The sequence below is a fragment of the Dryas octopetala genome, chromosome 7 (genome assembly GCF_963921425.1).
Source record: "Dryas octopetala chromosome 7, drDryOcto1.1, whole genome shotgun sequence".
Lineage (NCBI taxonomy): Eukaryota > Viridiplantae > Streptophyta > Magnoliopsida > Rosales > Rosaceae > Dryas > Dryas octopetala.
In genome coordinates this window covers 11,286,340-11,301,345 of record NC_141372.1, presented here as the reverse complement: position 1 = coordinate 11,301,345, position 15,006 = coordinate 11,286,340, and the positions used below count along the sequence as shown (strand labels likewise).

Below are 15,006 nucleotides of genomic sequence, written 5' to 3'. Positions count from 1 at the left end.
CATCCCGGAACATCACATACAACCCAATTAATGACCTCCAACTATTGGGCGTCAGCTGAGCTGGTGCAATCCCTAACTTCCTCAACATATACTGGAAATAGGGGTGGAGAGGAAGCCTAAACCCATGGTGGAAACTCTTGGCAAAACACAAAATATGCCCCTCCGGCGGGTCACTCAAGACATCATCCTCTCCCGGGAGGCTCAGGTGGATATAATCGGGAATGTGGAACTCTACCCTCAATTTTTCAAGGTCTTCCTCCGTCATCCTATTCTCACACAACCCATCCACGGACCAATAAGGCACAATGCGCCCACCCACATCATCACAACTAGTGGGTGTCTCTCCATCATCGCTGTCCTCACTACCAGTGCCTCTTCCCTCACTTCCCATCACCATGGACAAGCTCTCCTGGACGGTCTTGAGCACTTTGCCCACCCCCATATTTCCACACCCCATCCGGGGTCGAGGCATATTTGGCCTCATCGGCGTCCCATCACTTGTGGACACCCGATCAGACTCCATAAAACTGTTATCATCTGAGGAAGCCATGGAATGTCCGACCTCAGCACACCTGCTCATCCAAGACAACACCATGGACATATCAGATCAATACTGGTTTCCTACCCCCCGTATGTGCTCGGATACACCCAATTTGACAACATTCACCCTTTCACATGCTCAGCCACCAATCATTTATCAATGCCAGTATTCACAATATCAATTCAAGCAGACAAGCAATAAAAAATCAAGCCTTTACCTATGTTCCGCGGCTACAACGGCTCAGACGGGTTCCGACCCACTTCTCTTGCCTCCTCGGTACCTGGACAACAACACCACCCAATAAATTACATAGTCAAAAAATGAAGGCATGTCGCCTACCCAGTGCTCGGCAAGGCTCCGACCCACTTGCACCCCTACCTGCCACTACTCACATTTTCCACAAAATTGACAAACAGAATTCCAAGGTCCGCCTCGGGCTGGACAAGCAATATTTCTCACAAATCTCAATTTTCCAAGGCAAAATCAGTATATCAATTGAGTAGAAAATTTTTTGAGATTGCTCACCTAAAAGCACCCGAGCCCACGCTCAAATCCGGCCTGAGCTCGCTATTTTCGAGCGAAGACAGCAGCCACAAGCCGCGCCCACCAGCTGCTCCGAGCCGAGCTGCCCACGAATCCGACCCGACCAGCCCCCTCCGGCCCCTCCCACGCACGGCAAGGCGAGCAGCGCACTTCGCCTGCCCCAAGTCCGAACACCCGAGCACACCCCTGCTCCTCTTCCGCCTGCCCGCGCACCTCAAGCCGCCGCCAAGACCGGCCCAAGCAGCGCCACTGCACAACGCGGCTGCACCCAACCGCCCCGAGCAGCCCACTGCTGCAAGCAACCCGCGCCCACCACAGCACTGCCCCACAGGCCGAGAACCACCCCGATCCGAGCCCTTGAAATCCGACCCGAGCCCAGCGCGAAACACAGGTCTTGCTCCTTCGCCGACCCGACCCTCTCTCCCCGACCCGAGCTCGACGAGCAGCGCACACCACAGCTCCGACCCGCGCACAAGCACTCCGGCCCGAGCCCTTGAAATCCGACCCGAGCCCAGCGCGAAAAACAGCCTTGCTCCTTCGCCGACCCGACCCCTTCCCTCCGGCCCGAGCTCCTCCGCTCCAAGCCTCCGCCCCGAGCAAGATCCGGCCACCCACCTTCTTCCGGCCCGAGCCCCTCCCAACTCCCACCCGAGCAGTTTTCTTGTTCTATTTCAAAAAACCCAGCTGCTCCTTAGAGTTGTTTTTAATATCAACTCTCTCTCTCTCCAAAATATGTCTACAGTACTCAAGGGTGAGACTTAGGGTGGGTCTTTTATATCTGAGCTCTACACTGTAATTCTGCAATCTTCTTTACAGACGGCAACATCCCACCAGTACATTGAACGGGGTTCACTGGGTTTCTTGCGAAGTGTCTACTGCTCGGAATACAGGGTGATCAGAAATTCAAAAAAAAAAAAAAAAAAAAGGGAAATCTTTCATATGTAACCCCCAAGCTTTCCTGCAGTACAGCTTTTCTTGCTAAGGAACTTGGGGGACTTCTAGACAGTATCTTAAGCAAGAACAACTATGTGGACACTTGTCGTTCTGCTCGGACTTCTTTGTGTGCAAAGTTCCCAACCAAGAAGTATCTTTTGCTCGGAAACTTGGGGGACTTCTGTTCGTACGACTAATCATCTCGGCATAACGACAAGTCACACAAGGCCTAACACCATGCTGTTTGGGCCTAGACCCAAAAGACTAAGCCCTTCCTGGGCTCCTAGCCCATGACCTCCTAGGCTCCGGCCTCATGGGCTCCGGCCCCCTGGGCCCCGGCCTCTTAGGCTCCGGCATCCCAAGCTCAAGCCTCCCGGGCCCCCGGCCCGTGTCAATTCACACGGATCCTCGAGACCGGTGCCACGTGGCGCTCCTACAGTGCAAGTCACCACGAAGGACACGTGTCGTCACCGGATTGGTTGACACTCTTCCAAAGGTACTATAAAAGAGGTACCTTCTTGTCACAAAAGGACAACTGAAATCATTATTATACTATTCACTCACTCTGCTCTCAGATCTCTCTGAACACTGACTTGAGCGTCGGAGGAGCTTTGGCCGGCACCACACCGGTGCCCTTCCCGCTCACTTTTGTGTACTTGCGCAGGGTGCTTTGGATATCATTCTCTCTCATTACTCACCAGTCGGACCCAGCTACCCGTTCCTGCCCCACTTCGACGTGTCGTCCTCTCAGTGGCGGGTCAACGGGCCTACGTGGTTCGACTCGACGTTGACTGCTTTACCATTTTTGAGCATCAACAGTATGAGATAAGAAAATTAATAGAAAATGAAAATTAAAAAAAGGTAAATAAGAAAAGGGATCGGAGGACGGAAAAAACCATATATATATATAACATCAAGTCATCAATGGAAACAAAGGGAACATTGAAAAGCATGAGCGGCTCATGATGTGCTGTTGGCTTCCTTCTGAAACATCTTCATGACCCTCTAAAAGATACGTACAGCACTGTTATTCCTTTGTTTTTTGGTTTTAAGACTTGAGGTGGTCGGCCGAAGGTAGAATGTGAGCTTGACTCACGTTTTGGTAAAATAACTTTTTAGTCTTTAATAATAATTACTATTTGAATGTTTAATTATTAATTAAAATTCAAAGAAAAATATGATGATTGTCCACTATTAATTAATTATGAAATAAAATATGTTTTGAATTAAATGTAAATGTTATTAAGTAGATTTATCTATTAAATTTCTGGTCTTGAAAGCTCATGATGCTTCCCGCTATCTTATAAAAACTTATAAAAACGCACATCCCCTAGTGAATTGCGACATCAAGATTCTTAGCATTGGAATCAGATCATCATCTTCTAAGCTTTTTAATCTCATAACATACCTAGCTAACATTTTAATTATAGAGTGACATGTGTCTCTTATAACATCCTATAGAGTTCACACTCATTTAGAACTATTAAAAAAACTCAAATTTTAAATAAAAAACATTAAATATAAGCAACGTGTGTAACTAAAGGTTTTATTGGACTCTCTCTTCTCCTAAAATCTCTCCCCTTCTCTCTGGTACGCAAAGTCTTCATATGAAACTGAAAATTACTAACCTCCTCTAATGCGTACATAAGGCACTGAGTTTCCTATGCAGCTCCATAGACATATGCAATTGTCAGAAATCACTCTCATGACCGCTTAGAACAACTCCAACAATTGTTTTTCTACTGTCTCAATTAAATCCCAATTTTCTTTTCAATCTCTTGAATTGAATTCAACCGATTGAGAAATATTGATACTTTAAATAGAGCGAGAGACGTGAGAACAATAAGAGGTTTGGGAGAAAATAAGAATCTTTGTATTTGGGGGTTCTCCATGAATTTGAAGTTCAAAATTTATGAGACTAAAGATCTATTGCATTTTATATATGAGTCAAGCAAAGTGATTAAATAGTGCCCCTTTCTTTTAATTTCGGTTTGCACCTAAATCTAGTATTCTTCTTCTTCTTAATGTTTTTCCTGCAAATTTGTTGGGGTTTTCTTCTTTTAATCTATAAAACATTTGTATACTGGCAAAAAAAAAAAATTTCTATAAAACATATGTAGAACTATATAATTTTCCTTTTTCTGATTTGGTTCACCTTTTTCTTTGAGTTGTAAAACATGGATGAATTTTTGGAAAAACAAACCAGATGGAGGAATAAAAACTCCATCTTTGCAAATAGAGGAATACCCAAGAGATTGACTTCACAAATTACTGTGTAGCAGTAACAAACAATTCTTTGATATCGATGGTGATGTCCCTCATTAATTGGTTGCTGGTGGAATGGATGTAATGGCGGGAGTAGAGAGTGATAGAGAGAGTTGTGAGGAAGAGCTAGATACAAAAAATTAGATCGAAAACATGTTAGAATAAATTCAAAAGCTCAGTTCAACGAGGAACGCTTTAAAGTTAATCAGTTAGTAAGATAATATTACGCTAATCATCATTGTTAGCTCACTACACAATATAATCTCATGATTCAGACCGTTTATTTTTTAGATTCTCATTCAAATATCTTCCTTTCAAAAGATCAACAAGATCGAAATCGTTTAGTCAACTATTAGTAAACTAATTGTGCTCATGTAAATGGACGAACACAAGTTTTTTAAAATATGAAATGATTGTAATGATGTTCAAACGAATAAATGATTTCTGATTTTATTGATTTTTTGCAAGGTTGATGTTTGAATAGAGAGCTAAAATATGAACGGTTTAGATCATGAGATTACATTGTGTAATGAGCCCAAAAAAGTAGTTAATTAGCAACATATTATCTCACCAACTAATTAGCTCTAGAGCATATTAATTTTCTGTTCAAAAACTGAAATAAAATAAAATAAAGCTTAAAAGCTATTTTGAACCCCTGGATTTAGATAGGGACAAGTGGCATCATATAATCAAAAGGTTAGAAAAGTTATGAGGCCAGGGGATCAAGGCTAGAAGAGGATTCAGATCCTATATTATATATATGAGAAAAACTCTCTATAACAGGGATATGGTTGATTTGATATTTCAATTCAATAACACAATGACACATATACCTTTATACTAACAATTTCTCCAATTTCAAGACATAAACTATCTCTTGGAGTGCCAATTTAGCCTATATATATATATATATTCCTGTTATAGATAAATTTTTCTCTATCTATTTTATCATTCCTAATCATTTCCTGATGACCCACCTTATCTCATAGCGGTGAATAAAGGAATCATTGATGGACGAGTGGACAACGAATAAACTCATCCAAAAAAGAAAAGGTAATACCCGTTGACGAAAAGCACGCCAATGCAAAATTGGAATCAATTATAAAATAAAACGAAAGAAAAATACAAAATGGTTGAAAAGGACCACGTAAATGTTGATTTTGTTATAGATTAAAGGTTTTTTTTATCCAAGTACCACCTGGACTATAGGGGTATGCTCTCATACTACATAAACTTTTTTTCTTACAAATTTAACATTTGAAGTATCAATATGCCAATGTGGCATCTGCCATTCATTTCTGTTAATTTTTCTATTAACTTGAAAGGTATTATTGTCAATTCATATTATAAAATATCTAAAAAACAAAACTAAAATCTAAATACACTTTAAAAAAAAAAAAAAAAAAACCAGCCAACCCATCCCCGACGTCGCCGGCCTCCCTTCCTCTTTTTTCCTCTCTTTTTAATTATACTTAAGGACAAATTAGGAAGTTTGAGAAAAAAGTTATGATTTAATGAAAAATTGACTGTACATAGATGTTACATTGGCATATATTGATATTTCAGGTGATAAATTGGCAAGAAAAAAGGTTTAGATGATACGGGAGCATACCCTCTATAGTTCAGTTGGTATTTAAGTAAAAAAAGTCTAGATTAAAATGTTAACATTAATCAAAAGAAAAAGAAAAGAAGGGAGTTGGTAGCAATAAAAAATTGTCAAGTGGCCTGTACGTGGAACCAAACAGCTAGCTAGCACCATGCATGCAATTGCAAATCTAGAGTTGGAACTATTTTTTCTCTGTAGCAGCTAATTAGCCGGCTTTCTTTACATGCTTTCCACGTTTTGACCTCTTATATTTGTCGCAGCACTTGAGAGTTGAGACCCACATCACTTGGATCTACTAGCTAGCTGCCTAGCTAGTGCCTAGGTACCTAGTTGAATTTGAATTGCAAGCTCCACTAAAATGAACCAAAAAGTCCACCTCCGCCATTTTATTACTCTTTTAACTCTTTATGCTGCTAATTGGCTACCACCTTCATTACTATTTATGTTTGTGGTTTAGTTTGTGTTATAAAATAAAATTCATGCTCGTGTATGCATTGTACCTTCATGGATGTTTTAAGCAGCAGCACCAAATACAAATGAACATAAACACTTATACTAATAAAACATTGCAAAATACTTCAATAAAAACCACACAACATAAAGTACAAACTCACACATACATTCTTGGACTAATTAACAATACAAAGACAAAGGTTTTCCTAGGAAATTGGCTAGTTATTGAAAGCATAGATATTGCAAATTATAAGTGATCGAATGGATTGTTGTGTCCATCCTTCCCGTAAGGTCGGTACGTGCCCACAAGTATTCAATAAGATCATTTTGAAGAGCCTGATGGTTGACATTAAATATAATCTTGTTGAAGTTTTTATTGTTATTTTGAAGAAATCTTGGCTTTTTTGCTGCAGGCTGCAGGTTCCTCTATTTTTTATGAATTTGCAAAGGGTTGGAACTTGCTAGGAATTTCCAGTTTCTAGTCGTGAAGCGATTTCGTACCTGGTTCAATTGGGTTGGGAAGACATTGTATTATGTGATGACTATATAGTCCGATTAGTTTCTTACTTAAATAGTATTAGTTTGTTAATTAATCACAGTTAGTTAGTAAGTTAGCTTTAAAAACGGTGACTGTTACACGGTCACCAATTTGATGTATATCCATTTTTGCATTTTAGTTGTTTTTGTATACTGTTATACAACTACTGTTTTGGTTTTTGAGTGACCATTTTTTTTTTTTTTTAGTGTTAATTTTTATAAGTGATTTGTTTTTTGGTGTTGTGTATTTGTGTGTGGTAAGTACATTCACAAATACGCTAATTTCTCAAATGGTGACTGTCATCTCCTATGTGGTTTCTAAATAAAATTGAAAAAAAATAGTATTGTCCATCAATATCTATTCTGCAGCCATGAGAGACAAGAGATGCATAGCAAAAAAAAAAAAAGTGTGTCAGCTAGTCCACGTGTCAGTATTAGTTTGTTAATCACAGATAGTAATTAGTTTGTTAGCTTTACTTTAGACATGTGTCAGCTTCTGGTAGTGATTTAGTTGTTGACCTTCTTGTAATTTTTAAATGAGAGACTTAGAATTCAGTCCATTTTATAAGTCTTTCTTAGACTAAGACCGGTAGTGATTTAGGATTTTTAATCAAGTCCTTTTATTTTTCTTCTTTGACGGCTTTATGTTAGGTTTTAACTCAGATTTTTGGGCTCCGCCCAAAATTCTGAAGTTAAAACCTAACATGCAGCCTCTACAAAGGTCACTCTACACCCCTATGAGGGGAAATACCCTTCAAATCAAGGGAGGACTTTATTATGAATTAAAATAATTTTTTTATAAATTAAAAGACTTTATTATGAATTAAAATGATTTTTTTATAAATTTAAAAACATCCCCGGTGTTCATCTAAAAATTATTTTCTAAAGGACTCAAGCCTAATTATCTCTTTTTAAAATTAGGATATATTGTTGACATCAGCGATGGGTAAACCCAGTACTGGTAGGGAGTGTAAATACTCTTAAATATTGAGTCCAATTATTACCGTCCATTATTTCTAATATTTCATTTTAGTTAATGTCTATTATTTTCAAAAAATAAACCATTGATCATTATGTAATTGCTAAATATTTTATTGATTTTTATGTAATTCACCCATTATTATAAAACGCAACAATAGTTGTCAACAAAAATGGATAACTGGAAGCTAGGTAGCAATAATAAAAAAGTTGTTCACAACAAAAATATAAATAAAAACAAGGGAAACTTTCATTTAAATCTTTTAATTTAACAATTTACTGACTAAAGCCTTATGATTTTTAAAATTCTAGTTAAAGTCCACTAATATTGTAATCATTCCATATATATTAGATAATATTGGTCAATTAGTTTCAATTTTTTCACATATATAAAGTGCCGAGCCCTTGACGATCATTTTAGAGTATTCGGCAGTTCATTTTTATTTTTTCTTAAGCCCTGATTTGTCAGCTTTATATTAGGTTCTAACTTTGACGCCTAAAATCTCAGAGTTAAAACCTAACATGTAGCCTCCACAAACCTCATTTTATACCCTACGAAGGTATGAGGTGAACCCGTACCTTATACCCTCAAAAAATAAAAAAATAATAACATATTTCTTTGATAAGGCAATGGTCAAAGGGCTTTATTTGGGGAAAAAAAGAAAGTCATAATTTTTTTTTTCTAAATAAGAAATATTAGAAATGCTAAACTCTAATTTTCCCTAAACTCTAATATTAGAAATATATTCATGCAACAGCACCATGCATGAATATATTGAATCAATCAAGAATGACAAGTACATATATACGACAAGTGTTCGTATGATTAATCGTCTGGGCATAACGACAAGTCACACAAGGCCTAACACCATGCGGTTTGGGCCTAGACCCAAAAGACTAAGCCCTTCCTGGGCTCCTAGCCCATGATCTACTAGGCTCCGGCCTCCTAGGCCATGACCTCCTAGGCTCCGGCCTCATAGGCTCCGGCCTCATAGGCTCCGGCCCCCTGGGCCCCGGCCTCTTAGGCTCCGGCCTTCCAAGCTCAAGCCTCCTGGGCCCCCGACCCGTGTCAACTCGCTCGGATCCTCGAGACCGGTGACACGTGGCGCTCGTACAGTGCAAGTCACCACAAGGGATACGTGTCATCACCGGATTGGTTGACATTCTTCCAAAGGTACTATAAAAGAGGTACCTTCTTGTCACAAAAGGACAACTGAAATCATTATTATACTATTCACTCACTCTGCTCTCAGATCTCTCTGAACACTGACTTGAGCGTCGGAGGAGCTTTGGCCGGCACCACACCGGTGCCCTTCCCGCTCACTTTTGTGTACTTGTGCAGGGTGCTTTGGATATCGTTCTCTCTCATTACTCACCAGTCGGACCCAGCTACCCGTTCCTGCCCCACTTCGACGTGTCATCCACTCAGTGGCGGGTCAACGGGCCTACGTGGTTCGACTCGACGTTGACTGCTTTACCATTTTTGAGCATCAACAACAAGTAGCATTTGCATGTAGAAGGACATCATGTAATTAGCCAAATGACAGGAGGCATTTGTATAGATAATAAAATCAACACATATACAGTCTATTCAAACGAACAAGAAGCTTCATTTCTTTTTTCTTTCTTTTTTCCCCCACAGAAACTTATATCCAATAGAAGAGCCAAAATTTCCTTTGATGAATTAATTGTTCAAGCTTTACAAGATAACTTACCTGAAAATCTTTATACTTAATGAGCTCTTTGATTCTGTCAACTACATAGAGTTGTCCATATTCGGTCTACTAGCTAGCTAGCAAATCTACTGGAAAAAAAAAACAGCCACCAGACAATTACTACAACTTAGCAAAACCAAACAATTACTCAATTGGAAAGATAGTATGCATCCAAACCCAAAGGTGCAACTTCAGAAAAAGCATAATCTCAGGACGATTAGGCAGATCACAATTTCATTCACCAAAATTGGGGTTTTTCAATTCATCAACAATTGGACCAATTCAAACATATAGAATTGAAGAGCGAAGAGCACAACGAGGAGAAGAAGATGGATACCTGACTAGACCGAAATGGCTATCGGAAAATAGAGATCGCCGGCGAGGATGTTGCCAGCTTCTCTCCTTCAAAACGGCGGGCCTAGGGATCGTCCAGATCTTCTGATGGCACCAGTGGACTCGGGACGACTAGAGGAAGCCATTCATGACAGTCCGGCACCTCATCGTCATCGGAATCGGTGGATCGCTGACGAGGGAGCTCGGGTTTGCTTAGACCCGATCCTGCGTCGACGTTTGGTTTCACAGTACGTGGAGGGCAGGGGGAGGAAGAGGGAGGAAATACGAAAAGATCGGGACCGGCCTCGCCGGCAACCGTCAGCAAACAACAGAGCAAGCGCTGGCAATAGCTACGCGGGGAGAGAGAGCGCATAGATGGGGGAGAGAGAGAGAGAGAGCGCGCACGCGCACGTACGCAGAGAAGAGAGAGAAAGTGAAAATGAGAATGAGAGAAATGAAAAACTGATTTTGATTTATTTGGGTATTATCGAAATATTGAAAAAAAAAACAAAAAAGGTCAAACCTAGCTGGGTATAGTTGACCGGGGGTTTAATTTGGGAGAAATTAAATCCTTAATAGGGGGTTTTGAATTAATTTAATTAAGGGTGGAGGTTTAATTTAAATTAATCAAGCTCAAAATAGGGGTTTTTGAATAGTTTACTATTGGTACAATAACTTTTTAGTCTTTAATAATAATCACTGTTTGAATGTTTAATTATTAATTAAAATTCAAAGAAAAGATGATGATTGTCCAATATTAATTATGAATTAAAATATATTTTGAATTAAATGTAAATGTTATTAAGTAGATTTATCCATTAAATTTCTAGTCTTGAAAGCTCATGGTGCCTCCCACTATCTTATAAAAATGCACATCGATCCCCTAGTGAATTGAGACATCAAGATTCTTAGCATCATAATCGAATCCTCTCCTAAGCTTTTTAATCTCGTAACCTAGTTAACTTTTTAACTATAAAGTGACATGTGTTTTTTGTAAAATCCTATAGAGTTCACACTCATTTTAAATAAATAAAAATTAAATATAAGCAACGTTTGTAATTAAAGGTTTTATTGGACTCTCTCTTCCCGGCCTTAAAATCTCTCCCCTTCTCTCTGGTACGCAGAGACTTCATATGAAACTGAAAATTACTAACCTCTTACAACGCGCACTGCGCATATAAGGCACTGAGTTTCCTATGCGGCTCCATAGACAAATGCAATTGTCAGAAATCACGTACTCTCTTGACCGCTTAGAAAAACTCCAACAGTTGTTTAATTTCCTACTGTCCTTTTTCTGATTTGGTTCTCCTTTTTCTTTGAGTTGTAAAACATGGATGAATTTATGGAAAAACAAACCAGATGGAGGAATAAAAACTCCATCTTTGCAAATAACCCAAGATATTGACTCCACAAATTAATGTGTAACCGTAACAGACAATTCCAAAAGTCTATCTTTGATATCGATGGTGATGTCCCTCATTGGTTGCTGGTGGAGTAGATGTAATGGCGGGAGTAGAGAGAGTTATAAGGAAGAGAGACAAAGAATTAGAGAAAACACGTTAGAATAAATTCAAATTAAAGCTATGTTCAACGAGGAGCGCTCTAAAGCTAATCAGTTAGTAAAATAATATGACGCTAACCATTATTGTTAGCTCACTACACAATGTAATCTCATGATTCAAACCGTTTATTATTTAGATTTCCATTAAAAGATGAGCACAATTAGTTTACTAATAGTTGACTAAACAATTTCCAATCTTTTAGAAAATGGTACACGCTTTCATGATTAAGGAAAGATATTCTTGCCTCCAAAAATATAGAAAAAGTCATGTGTCACATTAATATGGTTAATTATGGATATATGTCCCAATCATTTAAGATGATATTTAGGGATTATCCTTTTACATGAGTTTATACTCATATAATAAAGGGTATAAGTTTATTCAGATATTTGTATGTGTAAAGTTCATATATGGAACATAACTTAGTTCCTAAATCATTCCTAGTCATCAAGAGTGTTATCAACTGGATATTGATATAAATCCTAATACAGTTTAGCTAGCACAATTAGCTAGGAGGATGTACCTAGGTTAGTCTCGAATTATTTCTGTATAGACACAAGAGTAACTGTCAAACAAAGGAACTCCGTGTTATAACATGACTTTAATTAGAGTCCTTGGATAGAACATCAAGTAACTGTCAAACAAAGGAACTCCGTGTTATAATTAATAATGTGACTAGTCTTAATTAGATCCGAGCTAGCTAGACATCTTGGTTGTCTTGTGTTTAAAATTCTGGATTTATATATTTTGATAATGCCATATATATGGACACATTCTCTAATTAACCATAGGGTTTAGGGTATTCCATGGGAGTGTATACCATGTATTCAACAGGTATATATACTAATTGATGATGAAGTGCTGTTCCACTTGACCATTATTTTGTTTTTATTTATTCCCACCCAATTTTGTTCTTATGTTCTTAATTACCTTTGAGAAAATTGTCTCAGTCCTCTCAAACTTTCCTAATCAATCCGAATCCGGATGGTGGATGTCGACCCACTTTATCTTTATTATAACTGTAACATTAATAGTTAATTGACAACAAAAATGGATAACTGGCTGCACACTACAAAAAATTAGAGTAATGTTCACCTTCATTAGTTGTACAGAAAGGGATAATAATTGAGAAATATAAATTAAAGTGTCTCGATTTTAACAAAAATAGGTGGCAATTGGACAATAGAGACTAAAGTTCCTTATTGCTACCCCTTCTTATGCAACCAAATGATAATAAGGTTTGCTCACATTTCTTGTAGTGCTGAAAGGTAACAATAATAAGAAAGTTGTTCACAACGAAAATATAAATGAAAAACAAAATAACGCTCAAGTGGAACAGCACCATGCATGAATCTATTGAATTGATCTAGCTTTGGTGTCCTAGCCTCTTCTGGAATATATGGTTGGCCCCATTTTAATTTGTAGCCGTCTTTCTTTACTTTGTGAATCTCACTCCGTACTTACGTGTTTACATATTTGGTGACCACCTTATACATTATGCCCTATAAATATTCGAGGCTTCACTCATTAGAATTCACAACTTCATAAGCCAAAGCAAGCACTTCATTTCCATCACATCACCAGAAACTTGAATATTAGAAATTTAGAACACACACACACACACATATATATATATATATAGCTGCCTGCCTACTTAGCTTAAAGTGTCATCGTCTATCTAGCTACACTATCTATCTCCAATATATAGCCTAGCTATATATATATCTAGCTAGCTAGCTCTAATTCTATAAGCATCAAAATGTGGGGAGCTAACTCCATTTTCATGATGTTTCTCTTGCTTGGCTTGGCTACCACCTTAACCTCGGTGCAAGGCAGAGCAGTGACCCGTGTTGGGTTCTATTCGCGTACATGTCCCAAAGCAGAGTCCATTGTCAAACAAACAGTCCAAACTCATTTCCAATCCAGTCCTGCCATTGCTCCAGGCTTATTGAGGATGCACTTTCATGACTGCTTTGTCCAAGGTTGTGATGCTTCTGTCCTTCTCAACGGCCAAAACACTGAGAAAACCGCCGGCCCAAACCTCGGATTAAGAGGTTGGGAAGTCATTGACGATGCAAAGAAAAAGCTTGAAGCTGCATGCCCTGGAGTTGTCTCCTGTGCTGATATTCTTGCTCTAGCTGCCCGTGATTCTGTTGTTCTGGTAATTAACATTTATTAATTCATTTGAACATATATTTATACATGCATTATATATATATACTCGATCATGAGGCTGATAAATAATTCATTAATATCTTGCAGACCAAAGGCTTCAGTTGGCACGTCCCTACTGGAAGAAAAGATGGACGGGTTTCATTGGCATCTGAGACTTCCAATTTGCCTGGCTTTAGAGACTCCATAAATGTACAAAAGGCCAAGTTCAAAGCATTGGGTCTCAACACTCAAGATCTTGTCACACTTGTTGGTAAGCATACATGCATTAATTAACTATTAAATTCTCTATATTAATTATTTTCGTTTCTACAAATTATTAACTGGCTTGCATTTTAATTTATGATTTCATTAGGTGGACACACCATTGGAACTTCAGCTTGTCAATTCTTCAGTTACAGACTCTCTAACTTCACCGGAACCGGTGCTGACCCTACTATCAATGCATCATTTCTTTCTCAACTACGATCACTTTGCCCACAAAATGGTGATGCATCCAAGCGTGTTGTTTTGGACACAGGCAGCGGACATCGGTTTGATGCAACTTTCTTTACAAATTTAAAGAATGGTCGCGGAATACTTGAGTCTGATCAAAAGTTATGGACTGATGCCTCCACAAAAAGCTTTGTGCAACGTTTTTTGGGTGTGAGAGGCTTACAAGCTTTGAATTTCAATGTAGAGTTTGGAAGGTCCATGGTGAAGATGAGTACAATCGGGATAAAATCTAGGACAAATGGTGAAGTTCGCCGTATCTGTTCTGCAATTAACTGAAATGAGATTGCTCCAGAAAGGAAAGCAAGTCGAATATCAACTTAAATTTCAATTATGCTGTTGGCACAATTGAGCCGGTCACAACCCTTTTCTTTATTCTCTTTTCACTACAAGAATAATACGAATTAGAGACAGAAAAGGCGGTGGGAGATATTCAAATAATAAATATCCGTATTGCACGCGTCACCAATAAACACAATCTATTCGCCCTAAAGACTAACAGATCGAGGCGGATATTTTGCTTATTAGCAAAACTGTTACTTTGTACGCATTCAATACTGGAAGTTAATAAAGTGTCATTGTTTTTATGTTGAAATTAAATTAAAGCCATATATTCCCATTATGAGACTAAGAATAATATTGCCATATATTTCAAATCATTTCTTTGATGGACATTTTTGGCGTACAATCGGTATAAAATTGAAGAAAATAATGGTAAAATTTTTTGGATCCGTTCTGTAATCAACTAAATAAAAGAGGGTACTTTTGAAAGGAAAGCAAGTCGGATATCAACATAAATTATTCATTTACTTGTTGGCACAATAAAGCCCCTTTTTCTTTTCTTATTTTAAAGACAATTTTAATTACTTTTTTTTT

The 15,006-nt window shown here is 38.3% G+C and overlaps 1 protein-coding gene across 1 annotated transcript; it reads left to right on the top strand.

Annotated features, from left to right (window-relative positions):
* The first annotated feature begins 13,088 nt into the window (after positions 1-13,088).
* On the top strand, positions 13,089-14,750 carry LOC147279665 (cationic peroxidase 2-like). The gene is made up of 3 exons (XM_086249888.1): positions 13,089-13,627; positions 13,729-13,891; positions 13,994-14,750. Exons 1-3 carry the CDS (start codon positions 13,226-13,228, stop codon positions 14,407-14,409), a joined length of 981 nt encoding a protein of 326 aa, XP_086106014.1. The 5' UTR covers positions 13,089-13,225; the 3' UTR covers positions 14,410-14,750.
* Positions 14,751-15,006: the final 256 nt, after the last annotated feature.

Excerpts from the sequence above, each read along its gene's own strand:
- LOC147279665 (XM_086249888.1), top strand. The coding sequence starts at position 13,226 with ATGTGGGGAGCTAACTCCATTTTCATGATGTTTCTCTTGCTTGGCTTG. Across the intron at positions 13,628-13,728 it reads CCCGTGATTCTGTTGTTCTG|ACCAAAGGCTTCAGTTGGCA; the intron begins GTAATTAACATT and ends AATATCTTGCAG. Across the intron at positions 13,892-13,993 it reads AGATCTTGTCACACTTGTTG|GTGGACACACCATTGGAACT; the intron begins GTAAGCATACAT and ends TGATTTCATTAG.